Consider the following 17,167-nt stretch of genomic DNA (forward strand, 5'->3'; position numbering starts at 1 on the left):
CACCAGCTAATATATTCTGATGAAAAAACTCTCCTGCTCTAGTATTCTGCGGTGTTATTCTTATAGACTTTCCAGTGACAACTAGCAGAACTATGATGTAAATCTGGCAATAAAACAGGATAAAATTCACAGTCAGTGTAAAATATGTGATGCAATGTATTAGCAAAATTACTCTTACATATTTATATTCATTCATACTCATATGCCGAAAGCTCAGATAGTTGTGGCTGAACAGTTCAGAGGCATCATATAGATCAGACCTGCACAGATACAGCCAGCGGGCCGCATATGGCTGACCGAAGGATATTATGCAGACTGCGGTTCTCATCTTCCTATGTTCAACTGTATTCGTGTCTTTCAGACGTGAATCCAATTAAACACTTCGGTGCCATGACAGGAGCAGCACAGTTCTCATCAGCCCCTATCCCAACATGCAGCAGTGTGATGAGGTCATCACACTGTGACCTCATCACGTTGCTGCTGTTGCTGTCACGGTATCGCAGAGGAGGCAAGGACACATCAGAAAAAGTAACTATATAAGTTACTATGAGGTAGTGAGGGAGAGGTTTGTGAAGGAGGCACAGTATACAGAGGGGTAGAATGTGGGGGAAATATGATGGAGAGGAGCTGTGTGTGTGGGGGGAATGACGGAGAGGAGCTGTGCGTCAGGAAATATTTTAGGCAGGAAGCACAATGAGGGGCAATTATTTGTTCAGAGGTGCAACATGGGAGATATTTAGATTTATGGGGCAGTATAATGATATTTTTATTTTTAAGGGCACCATGTCTGGAAGTGGTGCTGAAGATGGAGAAGATGGAAGTCTGCAGAGATGAGCACTGAGCGTGATAAGTTATACTGGGAATTTCAGGTTTACATTATACAATTAGACACAAAAGAGCACAGTGAGGTCAAAAATACTCTGTTGTAAAAAAAATCACAGTAATAAGTAAGTGCTAGTCAAAAGATGGAAAAAACAGGGTATTTAGTTGATATGTTTTTTTTGCAATAAAATGTATACTGAGCTGCTCCACCAATCGCCAAAGTATACCCATATAGAGCAGTCCTAACTAATGTATACAATCCCTATGTGATGTATTTAAAAACATGATGTTAGGTGTCGAGTTCCCACCTCTGCACAGGGGGAATCTCGAACCATCTCTGCTGCGGTCTCCCATTCTTGTCCAGCCGCAGTGGTGTCTGCTCAGCAGAGACGTCGTTCCCAGCATCTTGCTCAGTCTCACTCTGTGCATAGGATTACTGCTGCTTTGCCTGCTGCTGCCATTGAAGCCAGTGCTTGGCAGCGGCGAGCAGACGCTTTTGGGATCTAAGTCCTGCTTTTTCCCTTCTGAGCATGCCCAGGGTGAGATCTCCTATTGGAGATCGAGGGTCACATGCTCAGATGCTGCAGCGGTTCCCATTGGTCCTTTTTTGGAAGGTCCTGAACGTGCTGCAGCTATATAAGCTGCGCATTACCGCACGGCCATGTGCTAGTGTACATTTGTAAACGTGTGTGTGTTGTGAGTGAAAGTTGTTCATTAAAATCCCCTCCCTATTGGATGACTGTTCGCGGAAGGTGGGTGATTGCTATCTAGCGCCCGACTTGCTACCAGCATGTTACACACCATACAGCGTCTAATTGCTGTGACCGCTAGTGCGGCGCCGTGCGCTTTCACAGCGCTTTCCTGACCAAAGCCTGGGTGGTTAGTGGCGTCCGCCAGTGCGGCACCGCATGCACTCTTGTGCATCTTTTATTATTACTTTGGTTACGCTGACACCCCATTAGCGGTGTCGAGCGCAAGTAGTCTAGTCGGACTCGGATCCCAAGTCTTGGGACTGAGCTTGGTGACTCCTTGCTTGCGCTCTTGTGTGCGGTACCGCGGCCCTGTGACTTAACAGGGTTCGCTTTCTTCACACAGGGTGAAGTTAACCCATGTGTGTATTCACATTGTACTGCCATATAGTCCGTCATTACTTGGCAGCAGGTTCCATCTCTGCACGGTGGACCCCGGGCTGCGAACGCACCTTAATCTATCTTATTATTTGGTGCGTTCCGCTAGCCCTAACACCTGATTATCTGTATAGTACCTGTATAAGCAGGGTTCAGAGAGGGAATATCCATGTGGACATGCTCGATGGAACAGCTTTGATGCAAATGACCCATAAGGAGTGGTGGATTCCCGAGTCTTGTAGAAACAAGAGAACAATTATAGAACCAGATTAACATGGGCTACTTGCACATTGAACAAGTCTGTAGGAACCTGTTCACACACCACCAAGAAACTTGAAGACACAAAAGAGCACAGTGAGGTCAAAAATACTCTGTTGTAAAAAAAAATCACAGTAATAAGCAAGTGCTAGTCAAAAGATGGAAAAAACAGGGTATTTAGTTGATACTTTTTTTGCAAAAAAATGTATACTAAGCTGCTCCACCAATTGTTATAATTGTTCTCTTGTTTCTACAAGACTAGGGAGTCCACCACTCCTTATGGGTCATTTGCATCAAAGCTGTTCCATCCAGCATGTCCACATGGATATTCCCTCTCTGAATCCTGCTTATACAGGTACTATACAGATGATCAGGTTTTTAAATACATCAGATAGGGATTATATACATTAGTTAGGACTGTCTATATGGGTATACCTTGACAATTGGTGGAGCAGCTTAGTACACATTTTTCTGCAAGAGATCCAATAGAATTAGCATGGCGTAGTGACCATTAGATTTAGCTGTTAGTAGGTCATTAGAGACTTTAGTGAGGGCAGTTTCAGTGGAAACCAGATTAAAGAGGGTCTAGAAGAGAGTTATCTGAGAGATAGCGGGTAAGACGGGAGTGGACCAGGCGCTCGAGGAGTTTAGAGATGAAGGGAAGATTAGAGACAGGTCTATAATTAGCGGCACAGTTTTGATCGAGGGATGGTTTTTTAAGTAATGGATGTATGATGGCATGCTTAAATGAGGATGGAAAAATACCAGAAGTGAGAGAAAGGTTGAATATTTTTGTTAGGTGAGAGGTGACAGCTGGGGAAAGGGACTGGAGGAGATGTGATGGAATGGGGTCACTGGTGCAAGTGGTTAGGCGAGAAGATGCAAGGAGCCTAATTACTTCTTCTTCTGTAACTGGTTCACAGTCAGAGAGTGAACTAGATACAGTGGGGGAGGGAGGACAGTGCATGGTATGAAGAGATTGGGAGATGATTTCCTGTCGAATGTGGTCAATTTTTTCTTTGAAGTAATTGGCCAGATCGTCAGCGCGGAGAACTGTGGTTGGGGCCTGCACTCTTGGGTTGAGTAGGGACTGGAAAGTGTCAAAGAGACGTTTAGGGTTATTAGACAGCGAGGTGATGAGGGTGTTGAAATAGGTTTGTTTGGAGAGGTGAAGGGCAGAATTGTATGTTTTTAACATGAACTTATAATGGATGAAATCTTTGAGTAGATTAGATTTTCTCCACAGACGTTCGGCGCACCTGGAGCACTGCTGCAGGAAACCTGTTTGCAGCGTGTGCCACGGTTGTCGCCATCTGTGCTGAGCTGTTTTATGTATAGGAGGAGCGGATTCATCCAGAGCACTTTGCAGGGTTTCATTGTAATGCTTCCGAGCAGAATCAGGACATGAGATGGAGGAGATTGGGGCCAATGAGGACTGCAAGTTCTTCATAAGTTTCTGGGTGTTAATGGCCTGCATGTTTCTATAAGTGTGGAAAGTGGGGGTGACCTGAGCGGGATAGCAGTTCTTGATAGAGAATGAAAGAAGGTTGTGGTCAGAGAGCGGGAGAGGGGAGTTTGTGAAATCATCCACTGAGCAAAGCCGGGAGAAGACCAAGTCAAGGGAGTTTCCATCTTCATGCGTTGGGTCATATCTCCTGACCCCACCATATAATAAGCATTCAGCTCTGTTGAGGTTTCATGTTTTTTTTAACGGAGAAAAAAGAAAAAGCCACTACCATTAAATCAAAGGAATGGGTGTTGGAATTTAGTCTTCTGCAGACTTCTCTCTACTGACAATCTGTTGGGAGGCCTCCGCACAAATCAGTTGTAAGGTTGGTCTTGCCAAAATGGACGGATTTAGATGACTTTGATCTAATGTGTATGGGGGTATTACATTTCCTTACACCAGCTGCGTAAGTACCCCTGCACAATATTAGCAAAAATAAGGTTGAGGAAGAATATTGCAATGCATGCAAAACATTGCTGTTTTCTTATTAATATCTATAGTAAAAATAGGTATTATATTGCTATTCTGCACCCTTAAAAAGCAGATAATAGTGCTGTCAAAGATATATAATGTAGAGTAATGTTTAATCATCTATACTCTTGATAGATGCTTGTGAAGACTTTATTATACAGATGTAGATGCAGCAATAACACAATTCATGAATAAAGAATTGGTGCATGGATAGAGAAAATGGTGAGGCAGCCTACAATCCAAGGCACAGGTGCGCCAGACCTACCCAGGACCCAGGTGTCCTTTTGCAAGTAGGATATCCTTTACACTGTTCAGTGAACTTTGCCAACAGTGACTATATGAATAAGACCCTATGAGGGCCGAAACGTTATGTTCTTGTCGTGTCACCATTTTCTCTATGCCTGCACCAATTCCTTATTCATGAATTGTGTTATCGCTGCATCTACATCTGTATAATAAAGTGTTCACAATCATCTATCAAGAGTGTGCGGTGATTGAACATTACTCTATTACAGGGATCTCCATCCCACTTCACCAGCACCTCGGAACTCAGCAAGAGTGCTCGCCACACTACCCGTCTAAAGATATATAGTGTAGCAGTGCCAGGTAGGCTAGGGTTAAATCCTAGCTCTGCAGGCTTTGATTACTACACCGGGCTAGTTCTGCATATAACCAGGCTAGGTGTTCATGTAAGTCAGTCTGCTAGTGAAGCTGAGCAGTCTGGATGAGTCTTTGAGCTGAAGAGAGAGAGAGGCCAGAATCCTTCCCTGAGAAGTGTCAGCACAGGCCGTGTGCAGAGAACGCAAGTATCAGTGGTTGCTATGGACGATAGCTGCTTCTTTAACCAGGCTTGGGCTAGATGAGCTGTGTATGAGTAGCCAGGGTTTGCTCTGTTTAGTTAGCACCTAGACAAGGCTGGGTATTTATGTTTATGTTTTTTTTGGCCCAGTCAAACCTGTGGAAAGCAATAAAAACTGCATGCTTGAACCAAAACAGCTAAGGCCTAATGCCTACCAGAGAGTGAACCCCTACAGTAGGTATATTGTTGGTCTACATATAGTATGTTGTCTAAATAAGATGGTAAACGCTGATCACTGTTATCGAGAGGACTATATTGTAATGGAGCACTCTAGAGCAGTGTAGACCATGTACCGGGGTGGTCTCTCCCAAAATACAGCGGACAAGGATAAAGAACACGACCAGATACCGTCTGCTCAAACCCTATACTAACGAAGAGTGTTAGTTATTCCAGGAGTAGTGCAATAAATATTAGGGAAATATCTATTTGATTCTAAGGAAAACTCCATATACTAGTTTGAATTACCGTATTTTTCGGATTATAAGATTCTCCGGATTATAAAACGCACTCCAAATTTTGAGGAGAAAAATAAGAAAAAAATATTTTTTAATAAAATGGTGGTGCTTCTTATAATCCATGCGTCTTATTGCTTACCAGGGTTGGTGGGTGCGGTAAAGCAGGGTCCCAGGGTCGCTGCTGGAAGTGGCAGGAATGGGGTAATGCTGCAGGCTAGGATGAGGGGGGCTCCAATGTGCGGTGCGCTGGTGCGGGGGTCTCAAGCTGGTGCATGTCTGGTGCTGCTGCCGGGTGTCTCCTGCTGCCTGGCGGTTGCTGGCCGGTGCTGCGGGTGTCTCCGGTGCCCAGCAGTGCTACGTGGGTGTCCGGTGCTGCCCAGGGTTCTGCCAACATTTTGCGACAGGCCAGAGCCCTGGTAATTCCACGGTTCCCTGTGCATGTGCAGTGGACTCTGGGAATATGGCCGCCAGGGGCGGCGCATGCGCAGATGGTGATCTCGGGACCAAGATCTCGAGATATGAGAGCTCAGCACTGAAATCTCATCTCTCGAGATCTTGGTCCCGAGATCACATCGGCTGCCATATTCCCGGAGTCCACTGCACATGCACAGGGAACTGGGGAATTACCAGGGCTCTGGCCTGTCGCAAAATGTCGGCAGAGCCCCGGGCAGCACTGGACACCCACGCAGCACTGCTGGGCACCGGAGACACCCGCAGCACCAGCCAGCAACCGCCGAGCACCTGGAGACACTCGGACACCCCCTCATCCCAGCCCGCGGCCTACACCCATGGTATCGGTAAGGCATGTCCGCTTTGTAAGACGCACTCCCTATTTTCCCAACTTTGGGGGGAAAAAAGTGCGTCTTACAAAGCGAAAAATACAGTAAATTAAAACCTGAAATGCAATAGATCAGTGGGGTAAAAAAACCCAAATCATATATTGACCATTATTATCTATATATATAATTGTCTAAGGGTTTTTCCGTCTGTCTGTCTGTCTGTCTTTCTGTCTGTCTGTCCTGGAAATCCCGCGTCTCTGATTGGTCGAGGCCGCCAGGCCTCGACCAATCAGCGACGGGCACAGTATCGACGCAGAAATCCCGCGTCTTCTGGAATCATCATTGTCCATATACTACGGGGACATGCATATTCTAGAATACCCGATGCGTTAGAATCGGGCCACAATCTAGTTTTTAATAAACAGCGACAAGGAAAATGACAGGTGATGTGCCTCTATGGTAGACAAGAATATGAGGTACTTGGGAACTTCAGGTAAGTTCACACATTAGAGGGTTACCATATCATACAAGTAATCTATAGTTAGACATTTTACGACAATGCAACTACTGCTGCATTTAGTGCAGGGTGATAGATCATGTAATGTCTTGTCAAAATGCAAAACCTTAAGTGCAAAAAATTGGATTTAGTGCCTGCGACACAGGCAATGATGCGGCTCACATCTGTCAATTTCACTTTGTAGTCATAGGGCTTTTGAACTCTAGAATAATTTTAAATAACAGTGAATTATCGGTCATCACGCAGATCAATAAGACAAATATAATGACTCTATTTATTCTTAACGTGATATTATATGTGCCCCAATTGTCACTTGTAAAGAGAATCAACCTTAACAATTATGCACACTGTGACCATCATTTATCATGTGGCTTTCAGTGCTCGGTGACATAAAGCCATGTAACAAGCCACTTCAGATATTTTGTACACATAAGTATTGATCAATTTTGACATGAAACAGAGTCAATTACTCAGTAAGAGACACGTCTTAATTGGCAGTGTGCATTTCTCCTTGTGTCTTCTTGGTATTTCCTTCCGAACTTGGCCCCTTTTGGGCAAGCAAACACCTTGTGAAAAGAAATATGTAATCAGCGCAGAAAGAAAATGTATGAGAAGAAACCTGCTTTTATTCAAAGTTATCAAAATTGTTATATCTACGTCTTAAATTAATTTGTTTCCTTGTATAGAAGACTGTTCACATCTCCCTTTTATACCATTTCAGAGGCTCAATTGCTATTGTTGCCACTAAAATACCTTAATACAGAGAGAAAACTAATGGAACCCACTAGACACTGAGCCTTTATATGTTTTGTAAATAGTCTTCAGAATATAAGACACTGTCCAATTTTTCGGGGCACTGTCATTATGGTAATGTTATCACATTAAATTATTTTTTTGGTTTACAGGTATTAAATAAGTACTCCCATTAAAATTTGAATGGGCTAAACCTGTGTGAGTGTGCACATATTTAATGAAGTGTAGATGTATTAATACACTCACCAATCGTTGTCTCCTCCAGAGTCGGACTCCGCTCTGGTCTTCGTCTGAGTCATATGACTGAAATTCAGAGTCACAGGGCTGTATATGTGAGCCGGAAGCTGGTTTTACAATGTAAGCTGGTGGGTTGGGGGGCTCAGAACTAGGCTCCATAGGCTTACATTGTAATAGCGACTTTTGGCTCATGCATAAACCCCAGTATGAGCTGGCAAATCTGAATAGTCGTCACGTAACCTCTTGTATATGAGATCAGAGCAGGATGTCATTACATCACAGGAGTAGTCTAGAACATGCAGGTTACTCTTGTGTGAGATGCAATGACAGCCTGATTTCACCGCAGAGAAATTACAAGCTGCTTGAGCACAGCAGACATAAGTGTGATTACTGATGCACTCCATAATCAGGAGAGCTGATAGAAGGGTTTGTAATATGACACAGCTAAACTCAGCTACACTGCTCCTCTCCCCACACGGATTCATGCAGAAGGTTAGAGCAGGAGATCAGAGCTGTCTGACGTTGTACGTTTCACACACTGAGAACCCTGCTCTAAGCTATTGTGGGGGTCATTCTTCTTCCCTTTGTATGTTGCTGCCTGTTAAGATTGGTTAGCATCATACAGAAGACAGAAATACATGCCCTCAGTCAAATTGGTTGATAACACCCACTTTCACTTAAAACAAAATAAGGTTAACTCATTAGGTGCAAAATACTTTGATTGCTAATATCTCAGCAACAGAGAAATTACATAAAAATAAGATGAAAATAATACATTTTAAGGGAAAATGTCAAAATGCCATGAACTTTTACATTATCCTGTGTGGAAAAACATTGTTTTTGTTGCTTATCGTATGTAATACATGCAAATGAATAGTAGGGCTGGGTTCATACCTGCAATCAGGAATTCCACTTGTATGTTACATTTTAAGAAACTGACACATCAAATTAATGTCCAAGAGGGATCATGTTATGACCTGGAGGTCAGGACAATAATGGACCTGGTGGTTAAGAGCACACGGAATGACCTGATAGTTACTGATAATAAAGGACGAGCTCTGGGACGTGGGAACTCTGCTGACCGCAATCCCTAATCCTATCAAACACACTAGAAATAGCCGTGGATTGCGCCTAACGCTCCCTATGCAACTCGGCACAGCCTAAGAAACTAGCTAGCCCTGAAGATAGAAAAATAAAGCCTACCTTGCCTCAGAGAAATTCCCCAAAGGAAAAGGCAGCCCCCCACATATAATGACTGTGAGTAAGATGAAAATACAAACACAGAGATGAAATAGATTTAGCAAAGTGAGGCCCGACTTACTGAACAGACCGAGGATAGGAAAGGTTACTTTGCGATCAGCACAAAAACCTACAAAAAGACCACGCAGAGGGTGCAAAAAGACCCTCCGCACCGACTCACGGTGCGGAGGCGCTCCCTCTGCGTCCCAGAGCTACCAGCAAGCAAGACAACAATAAAAATTGCAAGCTGGACAGAAAAATAGCAAACCAAAAAAATACAAGCTGGAACTTAGCTTCTGTTGGGAAGACAGGTCACAAGAACGATCCAGGAGTGAACTAAACCAATACTGGAACATTGACAGGTGGCATGGAGCAAAGATCTAAGTGGAGTTAAATAGAGCAGCAGCTAATGAATTAACCTCGTCACCTGAGGAAGGAAACTCAGAAACACCCACCAGAGGAAGTCCATGGACAGAACCAGCCGAAGTACCATTCATGACCACAGGAGGGAGCCCGACAACAGAATTCACAACAGTAACCCCCCCTTGAGGAGGGGTCACCGAACCCTCACCAGAGCCCCCAGGCTGACCAGGATGAGCCAAATGAAAGGCACGAACCAGATCGGCAACATGAACATCAGAGGCAAAAACCCAGGAATTATCTTCCTGACCATAACTCTTCCACTTGACCAGGTACTGGAGTTTCCGTCTCGAAACACGAGAATCCAAAATCTTCTCCACCACATACTCCAACTCCCCCTCAACCAACACCGGGGCAGGAGGATCAACGGATGGAACCACAGGCGCCACGTATCTCCGCAATAACGACCTATGGAACACATTATGGATGGCAAAAGAAGCAGGAAGGGCCAAACGAAATGACACAGGATTGATAACCTCAGAAATCTTATACGGACCAATGAAACGAGGCTTAAACTTAGGAGAGGAAACCTTCATAGGAACATAACGAGACGACAACCAAACCAAATCCCCAAGATGGAGTCGGGGACCCACACAGCGCCGGCGGTTAGCGAAACGTTGAGCCTTCTCCTGGGACAATGTCAAATTGTCCACCACATGAGTCCAAATCTGCTGCAACCTATCCACCACAGTATATACACCAGGACAGTCCGAAGACTCAACCTGCCCTGAAGAGAAACGAGGATGGAAACCAGAATTGCAGAAAAACGGCGAAACCAAAGTAGCCGAGCTGGCCCGATTATTAAGGGCGAACTCAGCCAACGGCAAAAAGGACACCCAATCATCCTGATCAGCAGAAACAAAGCATCTCAGATATGTTTCCAAAGTTTGATTAGTTCGTTCGGTTTGGCCATTTGTCTGAGGATGGAAAGCCGAGGAAAAAGACAAATCAATGCCCATCCTAGCACAAAAGGATCGCCAAAACCTCGAAACAAACTGGGAACCTCTGTCAGAAACGATGTTCTCCGGAATACCATGCAAACGAACCACATGCTGGAAAAATAATGGCACCAAATCAGAGGAGGAAGGCAATTTAGACAAAGGTACCAAATGGACCATCTTAGAAAAGCGATCACAAACCACCCAAATGACCGACATCTTTTGAGAGACGGGGAGATCCGAAATAAAATCCATAGAAATATGCGTCCAGGGCCTCTTCGGGACCGGCAAGGGCAAAAGCAACCCACTGGCACGAGAACAGCAGGGCTTAGCCCGAGCACAAGTCCCACAGGACTGCACAAAAGAACGCACATCCCGTGACAAAGACGGCCACCAGAAGGATCTAGCCACCAAATCTCTGGTACCAAAGATTCCAGGATGCCCAGCCAACACTGAACAATGAATCTCAGAGATAACTCTACTCGTCCATCTATCAGGGACAAACAGTTTCTCCGCTGGGCAACGGTCAGGTCTATCAGCCTGAAATTTTTGCAGCACCTGCCGCAAATCAGGGGAGATGGCAGACAAAATTACCCCCTCTTTGAGAATACCCACCGGCTCAGGAACACCCGGAGAGTCAGGCACAAAACTCCTTGACAGGGCATCAGCCTTCACATTCTTAGAGCCCGGAAGGTACGAAACCACAAAATCAAAACGGGAGAAAAATAACGACCATCGAGCCGGTCTCGGATTCAACCGTTTGGCAGACTCAAGATAAGTCAAATTCTTGTGATCTGTCAAGACCACCACGTGATGCTTGACTCCTTCCAGCCAATGACGCCACTCCTCGAATGCCCACTTCATGGCCAACAACTCACGATTACCAACATCATAGTTACGCTCAGCAGGCGAAAACTTTCTAGAAAAGAAAGCACATGGCTTCATCACCGAGCCATCAGAACTTCTTTGCGACAAAACAGCCCCTGCTCCAATCTCAGAAGCATTAACCTCAACCTGAAACGGGAGCGAAACATCTGGCTGGCACAACACAGGGGCAGAAGAAAAACGACGCTTCAATTCCTGAAAAGCCTCTACAGCTGCAGAAGACCAATTGACCACATCAGCACCCTTCTTGGTCAAATCAGTCAACGGTTTAGCAACAGTAGAGAAATTAGCGATGAAGCGCCGATAAAAATTAGCAAAGCCCAGGAACTTCTGCAGGCTCTTCACAGATGTCGGCTGAGTCCAATCGTAAATGGCCTGGACGTTAACAGGGTCCATCTCGATAGTAGAAGGGGAAAAAATGAACCCCAAAAATGAAACCTTCTGAACTCCAAAGAGACACTTTGACCCCTTCACAAACAAGGAATTCGCACGAAGGACCTGGAACACCATTCTGACCTGCTTCACATGAGACTCCCAATCATCCGAAAAGACCAAAATATCATCCAAATACACAATCAGGAATTTATCCAGGTACTCTCGGAAGATGTCATGCATAAAGGACTGAAATACTGATGGAGCATTGGAAAGCCCGAATGGCATAACCAGGTACTCAAAATGGCCCTCGGGCGTATTAAATGCTGTTTTCCATTCATCGCCTTGTTTAATACGCACAAGATTATACGCCCCTCGAAGATCTATCTTGGTGAACCAACTAGCCCCTTTAATACGAGCAAACAAATCAGATAGCAACGGCAAAGGATACTGAAATTTGACTGTAATTTTATTAAGAAGGCGGTAATCAATACAAGGTCTCAAAGAACCATCCTTCTTGGCCACAAAAAAGAACCCTGCTCCTAACGGTGATGACGACGGGCGAATATGGCCTTTCTCCAAGGATTCCTTTATATAACTCCGCATAGCGGCGTGTTCTGGCACAGATAAATTGAACAATCGGACCTTAGGAAACTTACTACCAGGAATCAAATTAATTGCACAATCACAATCCCTATGAGGAGGTAGGGCACTGGCTTTGGGCTCATCAAATACATCCCGATAATCCGACAAAAACTCTGGAACTTCAGAAGGGGTGGATGACGAAATAGACAAAAATGGAACATCACCATGTACCCCCTGGCAACCCCAGCTGGACACAGACATAGATTTCCAGTCCAATGCTGGATTATGAACCTGTAGCCATGGCAACCCCAAAACGACCACATCATGCAGATTATGCAACACCAGAAAGCGGATATACTCTTGATGTGCAGGAGCCATGCACATGGTCAATTGGGTCCAGTACTGAGGCTTATTCTTGGCCAAAGGCGTAGCATCAATTCCTCTCAATGGAATTGGATACTGCAAGGGCTCCAAGAAAAAACCACAGCGCCTAGCATACTCCAAGCCAATCAAATTCAGGGCAGCGCCTGAATCCACAAATGCCATAACAGAATAGGATGACAAAGAGCAAATCAGAGTAACAGACAATAGAAATTTAGACTGTACCGTACCAATGGTGGCAGACCTAGCGAACCGCTTAGTGCGCTTAGGACAAACGGAGATAGCATGAGTGGAATCATCACAGTAAAAACATAGCCCATTCCGACGTCTGTGTTCTTGCTGTTCAGCTCTGGTCAAAGTCCTATCACATTGCAAAGGCTCAGGCCCATGCTCAGATAGTACCGCCAAATGGTGCACAGCTTTACGCTCACGCAAGCGTCGATCGATCTGAATGGCCAAGGACATAGACTCATTCAGACCAGCAGGCATGGGAAACCCCACCATGACATCCTTAAGGGCTTCAGAGAGACCCTTTCTGAAGATCGCTGCCAGGGCACATTCATTCCACTGAGTGAGCACAGACCACTTTCTAAACTTCTGACAATATATCTCCGCTTCATCCTGACCCTGACACAGAGCCAGCAAGATTTTCTCTGCCTGATCCACTGAATTAGGTTCGTCATAAAGCAATCCAAGCGCCAGGAAAAACGCATCAACATCACGCAATGCCGGATCTCCTGGTGCAAGGGAAAATGCCCAGTCTTGAGGGTCACCACGTAACAAAGAAATAATGATCTTTACTTGTTGAACAGGGTCACCTGAGGAGCGAGGTTTCAAGGCAAGAAATAATTTACAATTATTTTTGAAATTCAAGAACTTAGATCTATCACCAAAAAACAAATCAGGAATTGGAATCCTAGGCTCAGACATCGGATTCTGAACCACAAAATCTTGAATGTTTTGTACCCTTGTAGTGAGATTATCCATCCAAGAGGACAGACCTTGAATGTCCATGTTTACACCAGTGTCCTGAACCACCCAGAGGTAAAGGGGAAAAAAGAGACAAAACACACTGCAAAGAAAAAAAAATGGTCTCAGAACTTCTCTTATCCCTCTATTGAGATGCATTAGTACTTTGGGCCACCTGTACTGTTATGACCTGGAAGTCAGGACAATAATGGACCTGGTGGTTAAGAGCACACGGAATGACCTGATAGTTACTGATAATAACGGACGAGCTCTGGGACGTGGGAACTCTACTGACCGCAATCCCTAATCCTATCAAACACACTAGAAATAGCCGTGGATTGCGCCTAACGCTCCCTATGCAACTCGGCACAGCCTAAGAAACTAGCTAGCCCTGAAGATAGAAAAATAAAGCCTACCTTGCCTCAGAGAAATTCCCCAAAGGAAAAGGCAGCCCCCCACATATAATGACTGTGAGTAAGATGAAAATACAAACACAGAGATGAAATAGATTTAGCAAAGTGAGGCCCGACTTACTGAACAGACCGAGGATAGGAAAGGTTACTTTGCGATCAGCACAAAAACCTACAAAAAGGCCACGCAGAGGGCGCAAAAAGACCCTCCACACCGACTCACGGTGCGGAGGCGCTCCCTCTGCGTCCCAGAGCTACCAGCAAGCAAGACAACAATAAAAATTGCAAGCTGGGCAGAAAAATAGCAAACCAAAGAAATACAAGCTGGAACTTAGCTTCTGTTGGGAAGACAGGTCACAAGAACGATCCAGGAGTGAACTAAACCAATACTGGAACATTGACAGGTGGCATGGAGCAAAGATCTAAGTGGAGTTAAATAGAGCAGCAGCTAACGAATTAACCTCGTCACCTGAGGAAGGAAACTCAGAAACACCCACCAGAGGAAGTCCATGGACAGAACCAGCCGAAGTACCATTCATAACCACAGGAGGGAGCCCGACAACAGAATTCACAACAGGATCAGCTGTCAGTTTTCAGAACAGAAAAAAGTTCTGCAAGATGCAAATTTTTACATTCTACAAACTGACACATAACGGAACCCAAACAGACCCATAATAATCAATGTGTTTCCAATTACATCAGTTATGCAACTGATCCATTTCAGAAATGAATTACCAAACATAGGTATCAACCCAGCCTTGTTATAATGTAAAAAAAAATCACATTCTGTTTATCAGACTTACCCTATCTTCCTCGTCTCTGAAATCTGGCATGGTGCTAATACAGAGACTTACAGCTGTGATTGCCACAAAAGAAACGGACAAACAGGCAAAAATCTTTCCAGGAATCCCTGAGTGAGGGTTCTCCACCATGTCCCTGAGATGCTTCATGCACTGGGCCAAACGCCCACTGTCCTGCAAGGCACTTTGTGAATTCTCCTTGGAGGTGCCATATTCACCTTCATACATCTTAGCTTCAGCTAATTCCTCCTCCTTCTGCTGTAGCTTTCTAAGGCAGCACCACTCCAATTGCTCTTCCTCTATCCCCCAGTATATAAGTTCTTCCTGAAAAGAAAGGGCACACATCTCTCTCAGTATCCTTAGCTTGCCAGCTGCCAAGAAAGTCATAATAGTCCTAAAGGCACATGGGTTACGATCAAAGAAAAACTCATTGCAATTGATGTCATAATCATCACAAATATCCATGATTTCATCATAATTGTTGCAAGCTTTAAGTTTTCCGAGCCGTGTTAGTGGACAGTCTTCTAGTGTGGTCCACGGGATTCGGTACTTTATTCCCCCTACATTGATGATGACTTGTCTCATCCTATCCTCCACTTGGCCTCTGTAACATCTCTCCTCTCCAGGTCGAAGAAGCTTAGCTGTTTTGTAGAACACCCCTTTCCGGGTCCGCACTTCACAAAAGTTCTCACTCACATTCTTAAACCTAAAGGAGGTGAAGTCGGCCTCTGCTTTTCCTGCCAGTAATGCCATTTCCTGATACATTGGCTTTCTTCATTTAGGCAACCACTCTTTCTAGAAGAAACGGTAGACACTCTATTGACCAAAGGACCTTCAGATCTGAAAGAGAAGAGCATGTGTTCATAATTTTAGCATTGCTTATTGGAGCAGAGTACATAAAATTAGTGGAATGTAAACAGAACATGGAACAGTTTATCCAAAAGCAATAAACTTCAGATGCTGGTCAATGTTGCACGTGTTCACAAATCTCATGATGTTTGTGTGAGGGAATGATCACAGTTTATGAATCATAGCAGAGCAATTAACAGATATTATGACACTGGAACTATTCAAATTTGAGATCAACCTCCTAGACCACAGATATGTAGCCTAAACGTACACAGCAACTATTTTTTTTACGGTTATAAGCATTTGAGCTGAATTTGACCTATGTGTTTCTTCAGACACAAATAAATCAGAGGGAAGACAGCACTATATGAATGTTGTAATCACACAGGAAACAATCATCTGCTCTCCTCTCGGAATACAGTTATATGAAAAAGTTTGGGCACCCCTATTAATCTTAAGCTTAATGTTTTATAAAAATTGTTTTTTTTGCAACAGCTATTTCAGTTTCATATATCTAATAACTGTTGGACACAGTAATGTTTCTGCCTTGAAATGAGGTTTATTGTACTAACAGAAAATGTGCAATCTGCATTCAAACAAAATTTGACAGGTGCATAAGTATGGGCACCCCACCAGAAAAGTGACATTAATATTTAGTAGATCCTCCTTTTGCAAAAATAACAGCCTCTAGTCGCTTCCTGTAGCTTTAAATGAGTTCCTGGATCCTGGCTGAAGGTATTTTTGACCATTTCTCATTACAAAACAATTCAAGTTCAGTTAAGTTTGATGGTCGCCGAGCATGGACAGCCCTCTTCAAATGATCCCACAGATGTTCAATGATATTCAGGTCTGGGGACTGGGATGGCCATTCCAGAACAGTGTAATTGTTCCTTTGCATGAATGCCTGAGTAGATTTGGAGCGGTGTTTTGGATCATTGTCTTGCTGAAAGATCCATCTCCTGCGTAACTTCAAATTTGTCATTGATTCATGAACATTATTGTCAAGAATCTGCTGATACTGAGAGGAATCCATGCGTCCCTCAACTTTAACAAGATTCCCATTGTCCGCATTGGCCACACAGCCCCAAAGCATGATGAAACCTCCACCAAATTTTACTGTGGGTAGCAAGTGTTTTTCTTGGAATGCTGTGTTTTTTGTTCACCATGCATAACTCCTTTTTGTATGACCAAACAACTCAATCTTGGTTTCATCAGTCCACAGGACCTTCTTCCAAAAAGAAATTGACTTTTCCAAATGTGCTTTTGCATTCCTCAGCCGACCCTGTTTGTGGCGTGCTTGAAGAAACGGCTTCTTTCGCATCACTCTCCCATACAGATTCTCCTTGTGCAAAGTGCGTTGTATAGTTGACCGATGCACAGTGACACCATCTGCAGCAAGTTGATGCTGCAGCTCTCTGGAGGTAGTCTGAGGATTGTCCTTGACTGATCTCACCATTCTTCTTCTCTGCCTTTCTGATGTTTTTCTTGGCCTGCCACTTCTGGCCTTAACAAGAACTGTACCTGTGTTCTTCCA

General features: G+C 44.3%; 1 protein-coding gene across 1 annotated transcript in view; it reads right to left on the reverse strand.

Annotated features, from left to right (window-relative positions):
• KCNG2 (potassium voltage-gated channel modifier subfamily G member 2) overlaps positions 1–17,167 on the reverse strand; it is a 391,592-nt gene that overhangs the window by 165,421 nt on the left and 209,004 nt on the right. The window contains exon 2 of the mRNA XM_069730927.1: positions 14,788–15,624. Within this exon, the coding sequence (XP_069587028.1) occupies positions 14,788–15,549 (762 nt within the window). The 5' untranslated portion in view covers positions 15,550–15,624. The remainder of the gene's footprint in view (positions 1–14,787; positions 15,625–17,167) is intronic.

This window comes from Ranitomeya imitator, chromosome 6, assembly GCF_032444005.1.
Source record: "Ranitomeya imitator isolate aRanImi1 chromosome 6, aRanImi1.pri, whole genome shotgun sequence".
Taxonomy (NCBI): Eukaryota; Metazoa; Chordata; class Amphibia; order Anura; family Dendrobatidae; genus Ranitomeya; species Ranitomeya imitator.